Source organism: Sebastes umbrosus, chromosome 19 (genome assembly GCF_015220745.1).
Source record: "Sebastes umbrosus isolate fSebUmb1 chromosome 19, fSebUmb1.pri, whole genome shotgun sequence".
Classification (NCBI taxonomy): Eukaryota; Metazoa; Chordata; class Actinopteri; order Perciformes; family Sebastidae; genus Sebastes; species Sebastes umbrosus.
In genome coordinates this window covers 10,566,281-10,586,469 of record NC_051287.1, presented here as the reverse complement: position 1 = coordinate 10,586,469, position 20,189 = coordinate 10,566,281, and the positions used below count along the sequence as shown (strand labels likewise).

The 20,189-nt window shown below is 37.6% G+C and overlaps 2 protein-coding genes across 13 annotated transcripts in view; one reads left to right on the top strand and one right to left on the bottom strand.

Annotated features, from left to right (window-relative positions):
- Positions 1-1,018, top strand: part of vav2 (vav 2 guanine nucleotide exchange factor) — a 222,021-nt gene extending 221,003 nt beyond the window's left edge. For all 12 annotated transcript variants that reach the window (XM_037753449.1, XM_037753456.1, XM_037753450.1 and 9 more), the window contains one exon: positions 384-1,018. In XM_037753449.1, the coding sequence (XP_037609377.1) occupies positions 384-431 (48 nt within the window). In that variant the 3' untranslated portion in view covers positions 432-1,018. The remainder of the gene's footprint in view (positions 1-383) is intronic.
- A 1,641-nt stretch (positions 1,019-2,659) lies between these two features.
- The window catches only part of vsig8a (V-set and immunoglobulin domain containing 8a), a 66,709-nt gene continuing 49,179 nt past the window's right edge, over positions 2,660-20,189 (bottom strand). The window contains exons 3-9 of the mRNA XM_037753466.1: positions 19,691-19,795; positions 18,355-18,521; positions 15,340-15,544; positions 12,753-12,905; positions 11,248-11,370; positions 9,497-9,638; positions 2,660-3,235 (exon numbers count right to left, since the gene is read on the bottom strand). Of these exons, the coding sequence (XP_037609394.1) occupies positions 3,019-3,235; positions 9,497-9,638; positions 11,248-11,370; positions 12,753-12,905; positions 15,340-15,544; positions 18,355-18,521; positions 19,691-19,795 (1,112 nt within the window). The 3' untranslated portion in view covers positions 2,660-3,018. The remainder of the gene's footprint in view (positions 3,236-9,496; positions 9,639-11,247; positions 11,371-12,752; positions 12,906-15,339; positions 15,545-18,354; positions 18,522-19,690; positions 19,796-20,189) is intronic.

Here is a 20,189-nt window from a genome sequence, read left to right as displayed (position 1 = left end):
TTGTCCTTCTTGCATTAGTCAGTTTAAACTGTGTTGCTTTTAGCCTGGATTATGACTGTAACTTCTTTTGTATTTGTGTAATATTATCACACGATTCGCACACCGAGCTTTGGTTGGTCAGTAGGCGGTGCTTTTATACGAGTTGATCTCTTATCTCCAACGTAACCTGCTCCGGAGCAGGTTAATTAGAACAAAGTACTCAGAGTGGCCTTGTTCTAATACGTTAATGCGGCATATACAATGAATTCTCTTTAGTGTTACCGAATGTTTATCTTCCTGCATGTGCAGCTAAAAAGGAAAAACAGTCAGAATGAACTCAATTAACACCCATTGTTTACATTTACACACTATAAAGCTCTGATAATTAGTCTTTTATGTTTCAGATTGGATGGTTTCCCTCAACGTACGTGGATGAAGAAGGAGTGCAGTAACGCTTGGATGTTTGCTGGCGTGGCTCCCTTTAAAATCAGGAACCATCTTCTATCTACTGTTCTCAGAGAAAATTACTCTCTCTCTCTCTCTCCAGGAAAATAACACGAGGAAAAAAGGAAGCTTTTTTTTGTTGTTTTTTGCTGGATACTCATTTTTCAGCGAGTGTTTCTCTATCTTCAATTATGCATCAGCTTTGCTTTTGTTTGTACATTTTTTTTTTTTTGCAGGATGTCCTGTTTAATTTCTGTACAGGTAAGAAGAAAAAAAACTGTCTTGTTGTCCGTCAGCCTCTGTGCGCTCTGCAGAGGCTTTATTGAACTGAGGACACAGCAGAAAACGGACTGTGGATAGCTTTACTTTGAAAAAGGCTCCCCTTTGTTGCAGGTCTATGCGAGGTGAAATAATTGTACAGTATAGATAATTTATTGAATAGAGATTATTATCATTACTAATGATTATTGTGGGGAAGTTGTTTTGAACAGCAGCAAGGAATCGGACGAGAAAAAAAAAAAAAAAAAAAAAAGACAGATGCTCTGTTTTCATGTTGAAAGATTTTGCCTTAGTTGTCATGGTGATGCCTTGTGGGCGGACACCAGTGGATGGAATCGACTTTGTTGACTGGTTTTACTTCTCCATGTATGCATGTGCCCATGTGAGGCCCACACAAACACAGACCAATGTACAGTACGGTGCCTTTGAAGACTGGTCGTTTGCTTACTGAACCTCAACATCAACCAGTAAAGAACATTGCCATCCCCCAAAAAAGACAGTTCGTCCACATCCAGAGGACTTTACTAAAGGAGGGAAAAGGCACTTATACTAAATACTGGTGACGGCTCGCCTTCTGAGCCCTCGAAAAACAACACGGTGAAGCATTTAACTTATCCTGACTGGATGGACTCTCAGAGACAGCTGCAGGGTTTTTATAGCCAACAACAATCACATACACTGTTCACATCAGTCTTGGCGTCACAAGTCAATGGGTGCAAACAGCTGGATACAAAAGGGAAACATCATGACATTCCACTGGACAACCACTCCACACTTTTTAAATCTTGTGTGTGTTTGTTTGATTTTTTTTTTTTTAGCACAGAATCAAGATTATTTTTTAAGTTTTGAGAACTGGACCATTTATAATTTGAAACCGAATTCAGCCATGTTTTAATGTCTGCATGGAGTTTTTTTTATTGTTATGATTTTTGTACTTTGCCTTATTTTTACAGATGATCAGATTTTTTTTTTTCCTTCCCTAATGTTTATCATTTTTCATGCGTGAAATTTGGTGCTGTGCAGGCTGATGAAAATTAAACAGTGTCAGAAGATTTTTTTAATCTGAAGGACTATTGATGTGCTGATTAACATAAATCCACAAAAGGAGCCCTTAATCATTTTGTGATTTTTCTGGGGTTGCAGTGCTCAGTGTTTCTATTTACTATACAGACTTGCAGCCATTTAGACTGCAGGAAAGTGAAGCTTTCATCAGTTTTCTATTGAGAGCATAGATGTGCCAGACGACTTTCTAATTCTAGTTATACAGATGTTTATCGACCCTGTCGGCTTTAAAAGGTTAGTTAAAATGTTGTTTACATTTAATTTTATATGCAGTATATTGACTAACTCTGTTTAAATGGCCTTACCTTTAACCTTCATATCTTCCACCTACACATTTTGATATAGTATTGATATATGGCTTGCAGCTTAGACTCAATTGTTTTTTCATAAGTTTGAAAATGTCACAGTACACAAAAATGGAAATTACGGAAAGTAGTTGTTTTTATAAAATGAAGACCGTCTTCCTACTAAGAACAAAATTAGTTATTAAAACAATTTGAACTAACTCATACAGCCCAAGTAAAGTGCAAACACTGAGCACTTCAGCTCCGGCTGGTTCACAAAGACTTACGGAGCAGAAGATGCTGATATGTTTAGTTTCTAAACTTTTGACTGTCTATGATGTGTGTTATTGCAAAAGGCTGACCGCCCCGAAAAACACGAAGTCCTACCACTGTGTGAGGGGGACACACAGGAGGCCTCCATGTTGTCTAGAATGAGGGGGGGGTCTAGTCGCTGTTTATGTAGTGGACAAAATCCCATTGCATGTGGCTATTGATATTTCAACTCCTGTCAATACGTCCTCGAAAAAATAAGTACTTAATCGTGTACATTTTTTTTGAATGGTTGAGTATTTCCAAATTAGGTCTATCATGAAATAAATATTTCTCTTTGGTTTAAATTTGAGACTGAATCCTTTTGTTGCTGTATTTTTGTGTATTGAGTTTTGAATGTTCTATACTGATACAAGCACGCAAACTTCCTCCTAAAAGTTCCTAAAATGAAAGACGGTAATGCGACATTATCTAGTAATAAAAGAAGAAAACTTCTTATATGATCATCTTCAAGTAATTAACATGAACAATGTTATAAAATCATCACACTGCACAGCTAAGAATTGAAATAATTAGACTCTGCAAGACTCATTCTGCTACAGATTTTCTTTGTTTCAAGTGTCCAAACTGTCTAGAAGCGTCTATTGAGACATTACAATGAGAGCTAAATGCCTGTCAGTGCAGCAATGATTTTTGATTGTCACACTGCGTATCCATACTTGCTGTCATATTTGACCGGTGTGTATTTGACCGGTGTGTGTCCATGGCTGTTGCCGGAGGGAGTGTGCGTGCGTCCGTCATCGAACGAGCTCACCTCGGTCCTGCCCACCGGACTGTAAGTAACCTGTGGGTGCTGAATGGCGCTCCGGCTCGTATGGCGACTGACTGGGCGGCTCTCAGGAGGCGGAGCGTCCTCCCTGTTAGATATCGGAGCAGAACAGAGGAGAGAGAAAACAGCAAAGTTAAAGGATTTTACAACCAAGGAAATCATTTCAGTTCAGTCATCTGAATTCAGAGAATTAATGCTCAACTTATTTCATGGTAAAATGGCTTAGAAGGCAACTGTAGAAGCGGAGTTTCACATTTATGGAGCTTTGGGGTAGAGCTGCATTGACCGTCAAGTACACCACATTTTCATTGGAATTGGCTAAGTTTATGCTAATTAATAGAGTAGAGAATAACAATACTTTTGATAATCAAAGTGTTTCATCTGTAAAATGTCATAAAAAGTGAGATTTCCAAGGTGAAGTCTAAGAGGAACTCATAACCAGGTTCCTTCTCTGTGCTTGTGACCATATCCCACACCACGGTGGATGTTGTTGTTGTTGTTCTTTGCCTATTTGGGGCTCTTCGCAAGAGCGCCAACTCTCACTGAAACCCTGCTTTCACTGCTTCTCTTTTACAGAAGCAGAAAATTCACTCTGGTGCTGCTTTCATGCATACAGTACAATCTTCCCTCGTCAACAGCGCTGCCAACATTCAAGCTTAGAAGGTACTTTGCATTCTGAATTTATGTAACTTTGCAGTAACAGCTGGGATCTGTTCCCTCTGTCAAAGGAAAGACTCGCACAGCTGATCGACATTGGCATTTTCGGCTCCTGTGGAGGCCAACCACTCAGATTTTTGCTGGTAAAGGGAATACATTTGCTTTTGTTAAGCTGATATAGGAAATAATGTCTCAAGTCTTTGGGTCTGTGATTCTTGGGTGTGTATGTGACAGGACAGGACTGCTAAGAACAAGAATGAGTACCAAAATACAGTAATACAGTTCTGCCAATGAAATCCTTTGTCTGATCCTTTTACAGAAAGTTGTTATACTTTTACTTTTTTGGACAAACTATACTATAACTTTTTTTAAATTTTTCTACATATTATACTATGACTTTTTTGGACATACTATACTATGATTATTTTTCGACATACTATACTATGACTTTTTTTTACTTTTTTCGACATACTATACTATGACTTTTTTTTCATAAAATTTTGGACATACTATACTATAACTTTCTCTTCATAAAATTATTGACATATTATAGTAAGACTTTTTTTGCTTTTTTCAACATAGTATACTATGACTTTCTTTTTTTTAACTTTTTTGGACAAACTATACTATAACTTTTTTTACTTTTTTCTACATATTATACTATGACTTTTTTGGACGTACTATACTATGATTATTTTTCGACATACTATACTATGTCTTTTTTTCATAAAATGTTCAACATACTATACTATGACTTTTTTTCATACATTTTTTAATGTACTATACTATCAGTTTTTTTCATAAATTATTGACATGCTATAGTATGACTTTTTTATGAAATTTTTGACATACTATACTTTGACTTTTTTTCATAAGATTTTTGACATACAATACTATACTATGACTTTTTCTATAAAATGTTTAATGTACTATATTGTGACTTTTTTCATAAAATTATCGACATGCTATAATATTACTTTTTTCATGACATTTTTGACATACTATAGTATGATTTTTTTTTGCTTTTTTCAACATAGTACACTATGACTTTTTATTCGACATACCATACTATGATTTTTTTTCATGAAATTGTTGACATACTATACTATGACTTTTTTTCATAAAATTTTCAACATACTATGACAGTTTTCATGAATTTATCGACATACTATAGTATTATTTTTTCTCAATAAAATTTTCGACATACTATACTATGACTTTTTTTCATGAAATTATGGACACACTATAGTATGACATTTTGTCATGAAATTATCGACATACTATACTATGACTTTCTTTTTAAAACAATGTCTACATACTATACTATGACTTTGTTTTCATGAAATTATCGACATACTATACTATTTTTTTTTGATGAAATTTTCGATATACTATACTATGAATTTTTTTTTCATGAAACTTTAAACATACTATACTATTACCTTTTTATCAAAAGTCATTGTATGTCGAAAAAGTCATAGTATAGTTGCCTTCCCCAACTAGTCAAGTTGCAGTTTACAGCCATGGCTGTCCGAAATGTCATCATTTTATTTCATCCTATTAGACATTTGTGTGATATTGTCATAGTTGTTATATGCATTTTTGAGTTAAGGCCAAAAACAAGTTTTGTGAGGTCACAGTGACCTTGACCACCAAATTCTAATCAGTTAATCCATGAGACCATTTGGATTGTGCCATATGTAATGAAATTCAAGTGTTGCTGAGATATCGCGTTCAAGAGAATGGGACGGGCTATCGCCTGCACGGAGGACTATAAAAGAGATAAAACGCACAATAAACAAAGTTAAAGATGAATTTGACTGATAGCATTATTATTATTTTTGTTTTCAAGTGTTCTATAGATATTGGGATACTATCGTTATTGTGAATTCTTATGGCCCTGATAATCATGTAGTTAAGATCTGATATTGTGACAGCCCTAAATGGATTTAGGGACAGAAACACAACTTCACTGAATCCAAATATTACTCCATATTTGCTTGAAGTATAAATAAGCAAATGCTTGTTAACAAGTTTGTCATTTTAACTGTATTAAATCTTTTTAAGGACACGTGACAGATGTAAAAAATAAAAATGCTCCAGAGACAAGCTGTGGAATGCCCTTTACACTAAAAAAATTTTATATTTAATATTCAAATATTCAAAAGAGTTGGAGTACTTGAACTGATTTGATACTCTCCATGACTCAACTCTGAACTTTTTATCCCCCACTAAAGCTGCAATGTTTGTTTTTTACCTTGAACACTAGTAACTGACAGATGAGAGAGGAACTATTGTTGCCATGGATCAAATAATTACTGCTTTGCCGTCCCTCTTCTTTTCACTACGATGCCATGTTTATGTGAGGAGAGTTGAACTCCATTATGTCACAGATATGGAGAAGGATTGTGGCTTGAAGTGCCTCTCTGTCTCTTATACACAACACTGTCCGCCCACGCTGACACTGCTCCCATTTCAACATGTACTTTGAAAGCATGTGGACTGCTTTCAACTGCATATGAACCATAACTCCATTTGTTTGGGGGGGAGACACTGTTTATATGCAAAAAGGAGAAATCCTGTCAGAGTTGTCAGGATGGGAGGTCAGCTGCAGAACATGGGACCTGGAGCAGCTCTGCATTCTGCTCACTGATTTACATCATCAGAGGACCAAAAAAAGCCTGAACCAGGACTTTTTGTTTGAGGGACAGTGTCCCATGCTGCCCTTTTCAACTAGTTACACAGTTTTTTGTTCCACAGCAGGAGAGAGATCTCGACTAAAATAATATCAGCTCAGAAATGTACAAGTGAAATGTGCAAATTGGATACCTGCACAGGTGGATGGTGGCCCCATAACCACGGGGGTGACCTGAAGGTGGTGAGACCTGATACTCAATGCTCTGTTGTTACAAATATGATGTACCGTACCGAGTTGTACTTATATGGCTCCATCCTTCAAGGGCAACCACCTGAGCTGTTGTAATTTCTGTTTTCCAACATGTATCCTACACAACACTAATATACTGTAGATTTGTAGTTTGTCTTTAAGTGATTTTGCCGATCCTTCAATCCATAAACAGATTGAGAAGTCTAAGCATCAATGTATTAGCGATTTAAAACTATACTATGCATCGTATTTTGGCTAATGTATTGTATTTTTTTATTATTATTATATCTTATCTAATTATGTCTTATTATATTATACTTATTGATATATTATATAATTTCATACATCTTCTTGTATTATCATATTATACAGCTATACTATTATTATACTATTACATTACCCTACTGTATCATACACTACTATATTCAGCACCCTTGCACTATTTGCACTACCACTGGCACACTGTGACTTCACTACTGTACTTATGTTATCTTATTTTTATTTTATTTTATTTTATTATATTTTATTTTATCTCATTTCAAGGTGTATTGGTGTTGGGACGTGTTGTCTAAGCTACTGGATGCCTAAATTTGGGGATCAATAAAGTATTCATTTATCTATCTATCTATTTCATTTCATTGATTTATTTAGATGTGTTTTAAAGTGTCCTAATGCATGTCTTTGTCTTAAAGCACTTTGAATTGTCTGTGTTTGAAAGGTGCTCTATGAATAAATTTGCCTTGCCATAAAGAAAAGGGGACTTTTACAGAATTATGTTTTTAACTTCAAAACAAAATGAACTCAACCAACCTTTCCCTAGAGCAAAAACAAATTGTATATAGGCTTAAGATGTATTGAACTCTACCATTTTGTTCTAAGGAATAATACATTTGAAGGTGGCCTTGACTGCGCATTTATTAAATGGTCTCTTTTTAGACAAGCTTGTATATATTCACAGGGCAAGGGGCAAACTGTGCTGCCTGCCTCAAATGAAGATAAAACAAAGCTAGAAAGTTCACCCAGGAGTAGTACTGTCGCAATAACCGCAATATTGCAATATCATGCCATTTATAAGCCAACCGCAAGGGATGGCAAGCAACAGCTATGTTATTGTTTTTTCTTTTTTGAATTCTTTGCAATGGGAGCACCACATGTTTACACTTTGCTACAAACGGCAGCAGCGTGACGAGGTATTCTGCACTGAGCGCTGCAAGTTTGGTCGCTGGAAGTTGAAAAATGTTCAACTTTGGGAAAAACGCTGCGCTCGTCACTGTCACTTTTTACCCAGCCGTCCAATCACAGTGGAGGAGGGGCGGGACAAATACTACAAAGACCAACTGTCACATCCTACATGAAGGCTACAAGTGCTAACAAAAACAACAACCATGGAGGAGAAATTAAGACACAGACTGGCAGGTCCGTCCTCTCTCCCTACATGCTTCAGCCTTCCCTTCATCCAGAGCAAGTGCTCTACCATTTTTACTTCTGCAGATATTCCGTATCATAGCAACCAGATGTAACCAAAGTGTCTCAAATAAAAAAAAAAAAGCTACAATACCTAATAACAGCCTAACAATAAAGAGTATTGTACAGCACTAAAATCAGGATAAATTAAGTAATTTCCGAAAAAAAAAATATATACATATACACTGTATGAGAATGGCACCAATCGTTTTATCAAACTTGCAGAGAGTAAATAGGAGTATTCCCCAAAATGCCAACTATGCTAACTTGTGCTTTCTTAAAACAACACGCAACTGGGTTTAAATGTAGCATGCCCAGCATGTTTCTTAATTGTATGAACAGAAAAATGAATATAACATTAAGGAAAGCCTTTTTAAAGTCATAAAGAAGAATACTAGAAAGTCACTTTCTAATGTTGTTCCAAGATTTAATAAACTGCTGCAAATCTAAGTCAAGAACACCCAAGAGTGTTTGTTGACAATATGAGAGCCTCTCATGTTTCCAACTCTAAAGAAAGACGGAGAAGAGCAACAAGAAGAAAGAGATGGTAACTTTTAATGAATCCTATTCAGGGCTTTCAGATGAAGCAAACAGTGGATCTGATATTATTTATAATGTCAGCAGTTATATTTGCATCAATATAGCCTAAGAAATCAGTTTGTTTCTGAACTTGTGACATAAAAACCTCGGATTTCAAAAGGATTTCATCAAATTGTTCTGCACAGTGTGAGGCTTCATATGATGAACTTCTACAGATGAACAAGGAGAAATTAAATAAAATCCAAACATTTTATATTATCTCAGAGAGTCTGAAATAAAACCTTCTCCGTCTGTATTTTTGTTGTATTTACATGTTTCTTTCCTGGTTTTAATTCAAGTCTGGGATTTTGATTCTATTCTTATCGCATTGGCTTTGATGTGTGTTGTTTTATACTGCATCTCGTAATACACATGTATAATTGCCTTTCTGTCTTTTAAAGTTTGGTTGTTGATGTCATTTTTTTTTATGTCTGTTCTCACTTGCGTCGTGAAGCCAAAAACATCTCATTATTACTAATTTATGCAAATATAAAAATCTGTGAAAGTGCACACAATAATGTTTTATCCGTATGTTCATACCCTTTAACATAAACTGGCAAGCTGACAAAACTACTCAACACTTACAAAGCAGAAGTTTCTTACTCATGGGACTTTTTCGGTGATAAAATGAACACAAGCAGAAACTTGCCAGACAGTGTGTGTGGATTTGTTCCCTCCTTGCTGCAGCTCAGTTATCTAACCGTCAAGCTGCCAACACCTTTAACTATACCCCGCTATCTCTGCAGTGCTGTAGTACAGTACCTTATGTCATTCGAGAACTCCTTCTCAAAGCGATGTCTGTTGCTCAACTTCCAGTATAGAAGCCCCACGAAGACCAGCAGGATGAAGATGAGGAGCAGAGAGCCCACGACGGTGCCGACTATCATCGCTGCTCTGTTTGGAGCTGTAAAGTCAGCACAAATATAAAAAGAATAATTCCCTCAGAAGCTCTGTGGCAGAAAAGAACAAAGTGTGAAGAATCTATTAAACTGTATTATTCAGTGTCTAGTGGTTACTGGCTTTTTTGGGGGGGTTGTGGCCCTTTAAAGTTAAATAATGTCTTATTGTATTGTCACTGTCCAATGAAAACAATGCATCGCCAAAATGTCCACATTTCATGAAATTAATTTCATGAAATAAGAAAAACAGACTTATTTTAGAGAAATGGTTTGACATTTTGGGAACTACGCTTATTTGCTTTCTTGCCGAGAGTTAGATAAGAAGATACATGTTCCTGTCATCTGTATTCAAGATATGAAGCTATTGCCAGCAGCCGTTTAGTACAAAGACTGGTAACAGTGGGAATACCTACTGTAGCCTGGCTCTGTCCAGAGATAACAGCACATCTAAATCTCACTAATGAACACATTGGGCTGTATTTAAACGATCTATGGTCTAAATTACATGCCGCCAGTGCATTTAGGGCGTGTCCAACCCCACTTTTGCTAGTTAAACAGCGCATAATCTGGGCGCAAAGTAAGGCACAAGGGACATAGGGGTTATATTTAGTCTCTCAATTAATCATAGGTGTGTTCTGGGTGTAATATGAATTAAACCAAATCAGAGTGTCATCTCCCATTCCCTTTAAAAGTCAGGTGTGCCTGCACTGAGTGCACTGCTATTTTAAAGGCGGATTCTGCAAATTGGAGAAGCGAGCCTGCTCTTGATATGAAAATGAAAAAGTAAAAAAATCTGAGCACCAAGACCGGAAGTTATAGACTCAGCAAGACGTAATATAAGGGGTCTACTCCACAGATAATGAGGGACATAAAAACAAATTAATTTTAAGGAGCCACAGAATGCAGAGGGCTTGTTAGAGTCAAAACCCATGGATGATTTATTCCATAAACATATACTACATCACTGACTGAACTCCCTCCTGGTGCACTTAACTGTCACCAGATTCATTCCATTTGAGACAGCTGTGGTATTTTTCTGGTTTCTGTCTTGTCCAGAGCTGTTCAGGGGTATTACTGCACATGAATCGCCCTCCTGAGGGAATTTATGGATTTCCTTTTACCTTTTACAGTGTGCCAACTAAACAAAGCTGATAAGGTGTTTTTAATGAGTCCACTTGTTTTCTATTGCTGCCTTTTTCTTGTTTCATTTTTTTTTCTTTCTCAAGCTAATAGGGACTGTGGACATAATAAGGCAGTGGTGTCATTTTAGCATTACTCATGTTTGACTGAGTGACTCAGCAGCAGGAAGTCAGTGATGAGGAGCGGATGGTAAAAAATGTTTTGTCTTCTGTGAATAAAGCGATTTTTTTTTTGTGCCACCGACTGTGACCTTATTCTGTCATTAGACAACATAATAAGGAGAACGCAGTGATGTTACGGAGCGCAGTAGTTTAAACCCTGCGTGTGAGCAGCGGAGCGATGGGGAGATTGTGGCACAACTACAGAGAGAGAAGACTTAAGAGGATGAAATCTAGGTCTTTCATGATCGCATGTGTGCGTCATGCGTGATGCATGTGAACAGGAGCGTTCTGTGTGGGGAGTGTGTTCCCTTACGTTTGTTCGCCTTCAGGTTGATCCTGCAGTGTTCGGCTCCAACAGCATTGTTCACCTCACAAAGGTAAAATCCTGCGAAGCTCTGCGAGTGGTTGCTAATTTTCAGCTCCCCAGTCAAGCTGCCTGAGAGAACAAATAAACACCCACAAACACAGATTAACACATGTACTGTACATGTGTGCATGTGCTGTACGTATAATGGGATAAGATGCATATACATTTGTTAGAGATGCTGTAGTAGGAGGTTTATTGTACTTGTACTACAATACTTAAGGCTCATGGTTTATGTTTTTTACAAATTATCACTTAAAAATGTGAAGCTTTTTAAAAAGACAAACCGCTCAAACAGATTTTTTACCCATTATGTCTGTATGCTGCCAACATTTGTTGTGTCTCTGGCTGAAAGAGGACACTCTTCTTCAACAGTAAACAATGTCAACAACATTTCAGAAAATGGATTTGTGTTATAAAGACTGAAAAGAAAATGGGGAGAAAAGGCAAATTATCTGCTTATGCACCAGAGTCCTTCTAAGTAGGTAGAATATAAACTGTTAAAGGGATAGTTTGGGTGTTTTTAAGTGAGGTTGTATGAGGTACTTATCTACAGTAAGTGTATTACCTACAGTAGATGACGGTCAGCACGCCCACAGCTTGGAGAAACAGACAGGAGTACCGACACCGGAGCAAAGCAATACAGTGCTGTGGACGAGGACGGCAGAAAAACGTATTTTAGCCACCTAAAAGAAAGGCTCATCTAAAAATATTGATATCTGTTTAAGTGTATGCTATAATTAGAATATTTTCACCGCTCTATCTTGCCGTCAGACAGCCCTTCTCCTTTCCGACGGGGAACTGAAATGACAGTGAAACTTATCTATGCTCTCTCCAAAATGAGCAGGTACGGATGACAAAAAAAGTATGTACATACATTTCACTTTCAGTTCCCCTTCGGAAAATATTCTCAATATAGCATAGACTTAAACGGATATCGATTTTTTTAGGTGAGCCTTTCTTTTAGGTGCTTAAAATATGTTTTTCTGCCATCCCCGTCCACAGCAGTACAGTAGTATTGCTTTGCTCCGGTGTCGGTACTCCTGTCTGCTTCTCCAACAGTAGATGCCAACTGTCATCTACTGTAAGTAATACACCTACTATGGATAAGTACCTCATACAACTCCACTTCAAAACACCCAAACTATTCCTTTAAACTACACAGTCTTGTGCTGCAAATTATTATTTATTTATCATAATTTCACCTGGATTTTCTATCATTTTCATATGATTTTGAAAATCAGAATAAATACTGATACATTCCTGGATTCCTTTATCTTGAAAAATAAATTGTACAATCGACAAGAAAAAGGCTTTTCATTGAGTTTTGCTCACACGGCATTCAATACTTAAGTACCACCTGTCCCCAGCCCCGTCGCCAACAGACATGTACACACACACACACACTCTTTGATCTGTAGTAGCATCACGACATCAGCAGAGGTCACACTTACTCTGTGTGGCTGCAGCAGGGAAGGGGCCTCCACTTTCTCTCCTCCACGTGTGTGTTAAGGGTGTGGAGCCTGTTGCAGACTTGCAGTGCAGAGAAACAGCCTCGCCGACCAGCTCCCCTCCCTCCACCCAGCACTTAGGCACAGACGGCTTTGCTGAAATCACACCGACAAATGGAAATTACGCGCTGCCATTCCAATACCTTTTTCTTGACAAACAGTACAGCTTTTCTAGTTTTAGGATGAAATTAGAAAAAACATTTTGATTCTGGCTTTTATATCACTTATTCACACCATATAGATGGGTAATACCAACACTATGATGCATTTTATTACTCAAAACATTCTATAAAATGTTACAAAAATATAAACATATCTTCATTACATATTATAAATGCCTATTTCAACATCAAAATCTATATGGAATGTAAGCTTGATGAGTTAAAGATGTGAATGTAAGATGTAAATATGGAGTACTGCCCTGTTTTGGAAAGTGAATGGGCAGAAATTGGTAGCAATTTGAATCGTTTTCACACATCTAAGTGTGTTGTTCCCCATTTACACAACAAAAGATGCATTCTCATCACTTATCCCGCCCAGGATAACACAAAGAACCTGATCTATAAAAATTACATGTCGGCTCTCAGGACAGTCTGTATTGCTGTTTGCATGAAAACAGCTTCAGGCTGTCTATCGATATGTTATGCTGAGCTGCAGATATTCATTCAACGATCTGCTAGTTTTCATCAAGGAAGGGTGATTTCCTCTTCAACACCAAACTGGGTGTAAACTGTCCTGAGAGTTAAAGTTGCAATACGGACTATGCTAAATAAATGCATCAATTGATTTGTTTCTTCTATGAAATGATTTGTTTAAAAAGCTCCAAACTCTAAGCCTCAAACACTTGGATTTGAATGATTCTTGTAGATGTAAGTGCACTGGTTTGAGGCTGTTATTTTTGGTAGATGTGGCTGTTCAGGACATTTTAAAGCAAAAAATATATAAAGGTGAATTATACATTAGGCCCATGAAATAAGTAATCAAATGTGTCCACATAATTTCCTCTAATATCCAAGTTTGCCTGGATCAAATTTATTAGGAAATGTTAAATGAGTTGGCTTTTTGCCATTTTATTGTTACTTATCTTCCTTTCATTTCCTCTCAGATTTAGCATCTGATTGTGAAAAATAACAAAATTGTGTTTAGCCATTACTTATACAGTAATTATTGTCACTATTTAACATCCAAGCAGGCCCATATATAAGATGAACTTTAAGAAAAAAAAGAAATGTTTGAGGCTTGGCGGTATAAGTCTGGTGTAGTTCAGGTTTCTGGAAAGGAAATCTTTCTATCGCTATCTCTGTTAGCTCCATCTTTTAAAGTTGTACTGAGAAATAAAATGAAATCAGTGCTCCCTCAACCAGAAATTCTTACAGCTCACCTGAAAAAATAGATAGCTCTAAAAGAAAAAAAAAGTGTAACATCAGAACAAACTCCTTTAAAACTATATTCTGAGGAACCCTGTATTATGTCTTTTTGCTTTAGACTCCACAAAGCTCCAGAAAGAGTTTCTTTTATTTTAAATTGGGCCAATTATTTGCTCAATCATGAAACATCTTTGTAAGAGGTTATTTAATACAGTTTCCAGTCGTAAAATCATAACAAATGAATCTGCCAATGAGGTGAGCTCCGCCTCCACCCCAGTTACTGCTCAAGCTCTTCAAACAAGATGAGTTGGACTAGAATCAAGTAAATTGCTTTACCCCTTTGGCAAATTTTTAAGAGTGAAATACACTGACAAATGGCTCTAAGTGAAGTGTCATTTCAAATTATAATCGCCTTGTTTCAATCGCTCATCAACTGCTCAATCTGTATCTATCAATTTCAAGGAGACGGACCTTTCCAGAGCCATCTTCCATCTCACAATGGCCACAATTGTGACCACAAACATCTCTATCAAGGCACCTATCACTGTTAGTTCCATCAGCAGATGAAAAAAAAGTTTAAAAACTGTGTAAGTTATAGTTTTGGGTGATGTGTTTTTCGTGATATTTTGCTCCAAGGCGTAAAATCCATGTTCTCACATAGCAGGGACGTTTTATTATCAGGCACTTGAGAGAATTGTGAAATCTGACTTGAATTTAGGGAGCAGCATCTCATCAAATACAGGATTTGTTTCTTTAATAAAACAAAACCTGACTGGAAAGAAAAGCCTCTTATAAACAGCAGACACTGAGAGAGCCATTATGTCAGTTCTAACTGACATCCATGTGACCTTGAACAAAACTGACCTCCACAAACCACTAATGGATACACATCATTGTGGTAATGTAGTAGTAGTCTTAAAAGATGAAAGCGTGCCTGATAGCAGGTACCTTGAAATTAGCTTTGTGGCAAATTGCAAGTGTAATGCATACTGGCATGTGACAAGGAAATGTAACCTTCATTGAAATAGGCAACCCTAAAATGTTAAAAGTGAATGCGTGCAGCTGCCCTCTCCTTAAAACCAAAACAGTACTGTAGTTGTCAAAGGTGATGGACATAAATAATGTTGTCAGGTGACTAACTCCAGGTTGAAGCCCAATCTTACCCATTACCACCAGTGACACCTTACGCATGTCCACTCCAGGTGATTTCTTCACTTTACACTGGTAGGTAGCACTATGAGCAGGCGACAGCAGAGCGATTGAGATCGAAGCGTCACCCATTGAGGGGTCAGGGTCAACAAAGCTTAGTCCTTTTGCAAGAGCGTGGTCACCATGGATGTATCTAGTGCCGCTGGTGAAGGACATGAGCTGATGGAAAACAAAAAAATATAGAACGATTCAATAAGGATTTGCTCTGAATAACACTTTCAATTGATGTTCACCAATTAAAAGTGCATTTAACTATTTTTTTCACCATCAATATTGAATAAAATGGCCAAATACAAACAAGATGCCTCATAAGGTCACATATACTGAGAATTACCAACAACCTCGGAGCTCTACAGAAGTGTTAATCCTCTTAAAAGTAGCTCATTGTTTTGCTTTTCATTTACTGTGTGGTTCAGCCCCTGCACTTTCAACAGCCTCATTTCCAGCAATAGCAGGCAGCTGCTTTCAGCAAACACGCTCTCATAAACCGACAGTACACTACCTGCCTGGCACCAAAAGGCAGACAGACAAAGTTAGCGACTGGCTGGCAGAGAAAGAAAATCTCACAGAAAAGATGATAATACTCTCTTCTCATGGACACCAAGGCAGAGAGATAAAGAGCATTGTATACTGTAGTGGGGTGACATTTATCACTAGGATAGAAACACAGCCCAAAGTGAATACTAATGTTAACGTGTCTCATTGGGATGATAATGTTGTTTCCCGTTGCTTGTTCTTGAGTTCATCCAAATGGCCAAAGATCGATTAAGGCAGCTTTAAGTTTGCAGTGGATAAATATTTAGATTCATTCAGTGCTCGAAGTTGGCTGGTACTCACCGGCACTTCTACATTTTAGTCCTTGGCGTACCTTGACTTTTTCATGCGTACAGGAGCTTCTCACTAGCTGCCAGTACTCTTCTCTGCCCTCTCCATATCAGGTTCTCTGGGAGAGTCATAATGGGGATGATAACGGCGCAGTGCCAACGTGTTTGCGCCGCGCCTCATAAGATGTATGAACACAAAAACTATGTGGAGAGCATCTGGACGAGAGGCGGGGCTGAGAACAACGTTGCTGTAAAATATCAATACAATGTTCACGTGCTTTTTGTAAAATAATTTGTGAAATAATGAAACATTATTTAAAAGTTTTCTGAATCTGCTGTCTGTCTGTCTGTCTGGCTGCTGTGGATTCCAGGCTATAGGTATCCTATAATAAATAATACTACAAATAACACAGGAAAGCACTTTAAGTATTAACACTACATACAAACATACGACCTTAACCCTTTAATGTTCCAGTTGGAATATTATTGGAGTATTATAGGCCTACGATAGAAGATGCAGAGCCCAGGTATAATAATAAAACCACAGCTGATTATGACGGACACAGTATAACATGCTTCAAGAAATAATGAATAAATAGGAATAAATCGCAAGAGATTGCTGATACACACGCCAACATGTGAAAAAGAGAGTACTGCCACTTATTTTTTCCACTTAAAGCACTGGATTCCTTTAGATTCCTTTAGAATACAGAGCTGGTAAGAGCTGAACTGTTTAAGTGTTTGACTGCACGAAGCATTCAATTTGCATATGAACCAATAATCTGCAGCAGCCACTTGTCTAAAGCAGCACATACCTGGACCTGGTCAATTCCTTGTATTGACTGTGATGAAATGTCTGCTGCCTTAGGGCAGAGGTGACGGGAAAAAACATCCTCTCAAGTCTCCAACACTAATGACTCGTTTAATTTAAAAGGCAAATTGGATAAACGACTAATTCCTGTGAAATGAAGAAAGGTGGTAGGAGTTGGTCCACACTCCTCGGCTGAATTCTGATTCAGACTTGTAGAAGCACAAACACATCACATGGAGAGGAAAAAAGAATTGAAATCATTTGAATGGAAGTGTGAAATCTCAATAGATTAGATGTTCATAGTCATTATGATTTTGAATCCTAATTAGCTCAAATATAGGGGAGAACTTTCAATTTACGGGTCTGTAATTTTTGTTTCCTGGAAAGAAGGTAATTTGGTACTTATTTTAGGGAAATGTGGCATTCAATTGGTACACTTCTAATTAACAAATTCCAATTGCTTGAATAACCTACACAGCCTTTTTAGTAAGTGCAGCAGGTCAGCTGTAAATATACAAAAAATACAGACAAGAATGAATGAATGAAAACATGGAGCTTTTTATTTCTAGGACCTTTCTATTTTCCCTGCAATTTCTACCGAATAACACGTTCTTGGTAATTGTTGGGAAAATTATCTGAAAATCAGGAACCCAGAGTATAATGCATCACCAATGCAGGGTTTTTTCAACCTTAGAAAAACACACACACACAAAAGCGTGCCTTAGCATGAATTCCAAGTGAATTCTGCTTTACAACCCCCATATATCAGACATATTAGGGCTGTCAAAGTTAACGCGACAATAACACCTTAATGCAAATTTGTTTTAACACCACTAATTTCTTTAAGGCATTAACACACATTGCTATTTTTAGGTTGTAGCAGGCTGTAGCGTGTAGATATGGGCATCATGTGAAACTAGAATCCATTGGTACCAACTATGTCATACAACCTTGTCGCGAGGGAGGCTAAATAACGCTTCAAACTTACGCAAATTTTTCACAAAGGAAAAACTGGCATGGCCAATTTCAAAGGGGTCCCTTGACCTCTGACCTCAAGATATGTGAATGAAAATGGGTTCTAAGGGTACCCACGAGTCTCCCCTTTACAGACATGCCCACTTTATGATAATCACATGCAGTTTGGGGCACACTGACAGCTGTTGTTGCCTGTTGGGCTTGAGTTTGCCATATTATGATTTGAGCATATTTTTCATGCTAAATGCAGTACCTGTGAGGGTTTCTGGACAATATTTGTCATTGTTTTGTGTTGTTAAGTGATTTGTTAATTGATTTCCAATCTCATGATTTGCACCTTTTATCATTCTGCCTCTTACCATCTGATCTTTCTGCGTGGTGTCTGGACTGACCACAGACCATTCGATGTCAAGTTCTCCAGTGTCAAAAGGGCTCTGTGTGTAACGGCAGCTCAAAGTCATGCTCTCTCCCTCGGCTTTTTGGATAGTCTGCGGGCCCGTGGACGTCACCTGCATCCCTCGAACACCTTTAAATTCAGACAATTATCTTTTTTTTAATCCACTATTGTAAGCATCAAGGATACCTATTATATATTCTCATCCAGCAAGCCTTTTTCCACATTCACTTGGACACAGTTTACAGATGCCATGCAGACGGTTTTATAGAAAAAGTTTAATATTGATTCAGATTCTTTTCTCAGAGATAGTCTGGCTAGAAAAGCAACAAAAACACAAACATAATAGTGGCAGCCAATGCCACACAGAAAGATAAAAAACAGATGAATTGCATGTTGTATTTACAATAAAAAGAGCTCAATAACCAGCGCTCCAGAAAAAAACCCAAATCAGAGGTCAAGTATGAACACTACGTAAACCAATCCATCCTACAGAACATTTTAAATTTTTACACAAGGTCCTTAACCAAGCTCAACAAACTCTCACTGAAACTTTGTAAACATCTTGAAGTAGTTCCATTAGGAAGGAGGGAAATAAAATACTGATCATATAACCATTTTCCAACAAAGGTTTCTTTTTCTTTATCTTTATTTTTCAATAATAAATATAACTGCATAAATAACAAAAACGTTTGAATAAGACTCACAATGGCTTTTCAAGAGTATGTGGCCTGGAGGAAAAGTAATCAACAGTTGTGGTTCAGGGATATTCAGGTATTCAAGTGTTCAGTTCCCAGTCCTTCAGTGGTCTTATTCAAACTGTTGCATGTGTGTATTAACGTACGAGTAAATAACAGACTTTACATATCTTACATAAAGAAAGTTTTCCCATTATATTACATAATATTATATATAGTTTGATATATATTTTATCAAACTAGATGTGTATTTGAGATCTGCAGCTCAGCCTATTAAGAGCCCCACCCTGAAGAAAAATGAACTCAAATCCCTGGAACATTAGGGAGGCAACAGTCATCTGGAGGCATAATCATAGCCTGATTGGCCAGTCATTGAGCGCCATGGTAACACATGGGGAAGCTTACACCAGTGAGGCCTTACAGCTCAGCAGCGTTCAAAAGAGACGAGGCATGAGGGGTCTCAATGAGCATTTCTGGAAATAAGCTTCACTCGATGCCATGTCATGAAATACGGTGGAGTGAATAACACAGGATACAGTCGCTGTATCTGTATGTGTGTGTGTGTGCTTGTATTAATGTGCTTGTGTGTGTCTGTATTCTTACCCGAGCTCCAGAGACTTGCGGTGCATAACAAGTACACAGACAACCAGGGCGGAAGGAAAGCTGACCTCGAACGACTGCAGCTTTTTCTGAACATAGTGGTCCTGTTTGAGATTAAAACCAGGAAGAGCAAATGACTGAGATTATAACAAACGGGCAGTACAGTGTCTTAACATGTGAAACACTGATTTGGTCAGAACTGTGCGCTTATTGACAAATTCAGGAGGAATGAATAAAGCATGGAGGTAGAACAACAAGCTGTTAAGGACGTTTCTATAGACATTACCTGAATGCAGATACTACATCCAAACGTCTGGCAGTGGAATACAAAGAATCAGCTGTAGCTTTACAGAGAGCTCCTCCTTACCTTCCTCCTCCTCCTCAGCCTTCTGATTGGATGGTTGCTCCACCTGTTTTACCTGTTTACAAGTTGGTTTCCTTGGTATCGCCAGTCAGCTGTTAATATCGCCACCCTCTAACTTCCCCAAATACTTTGTAATTA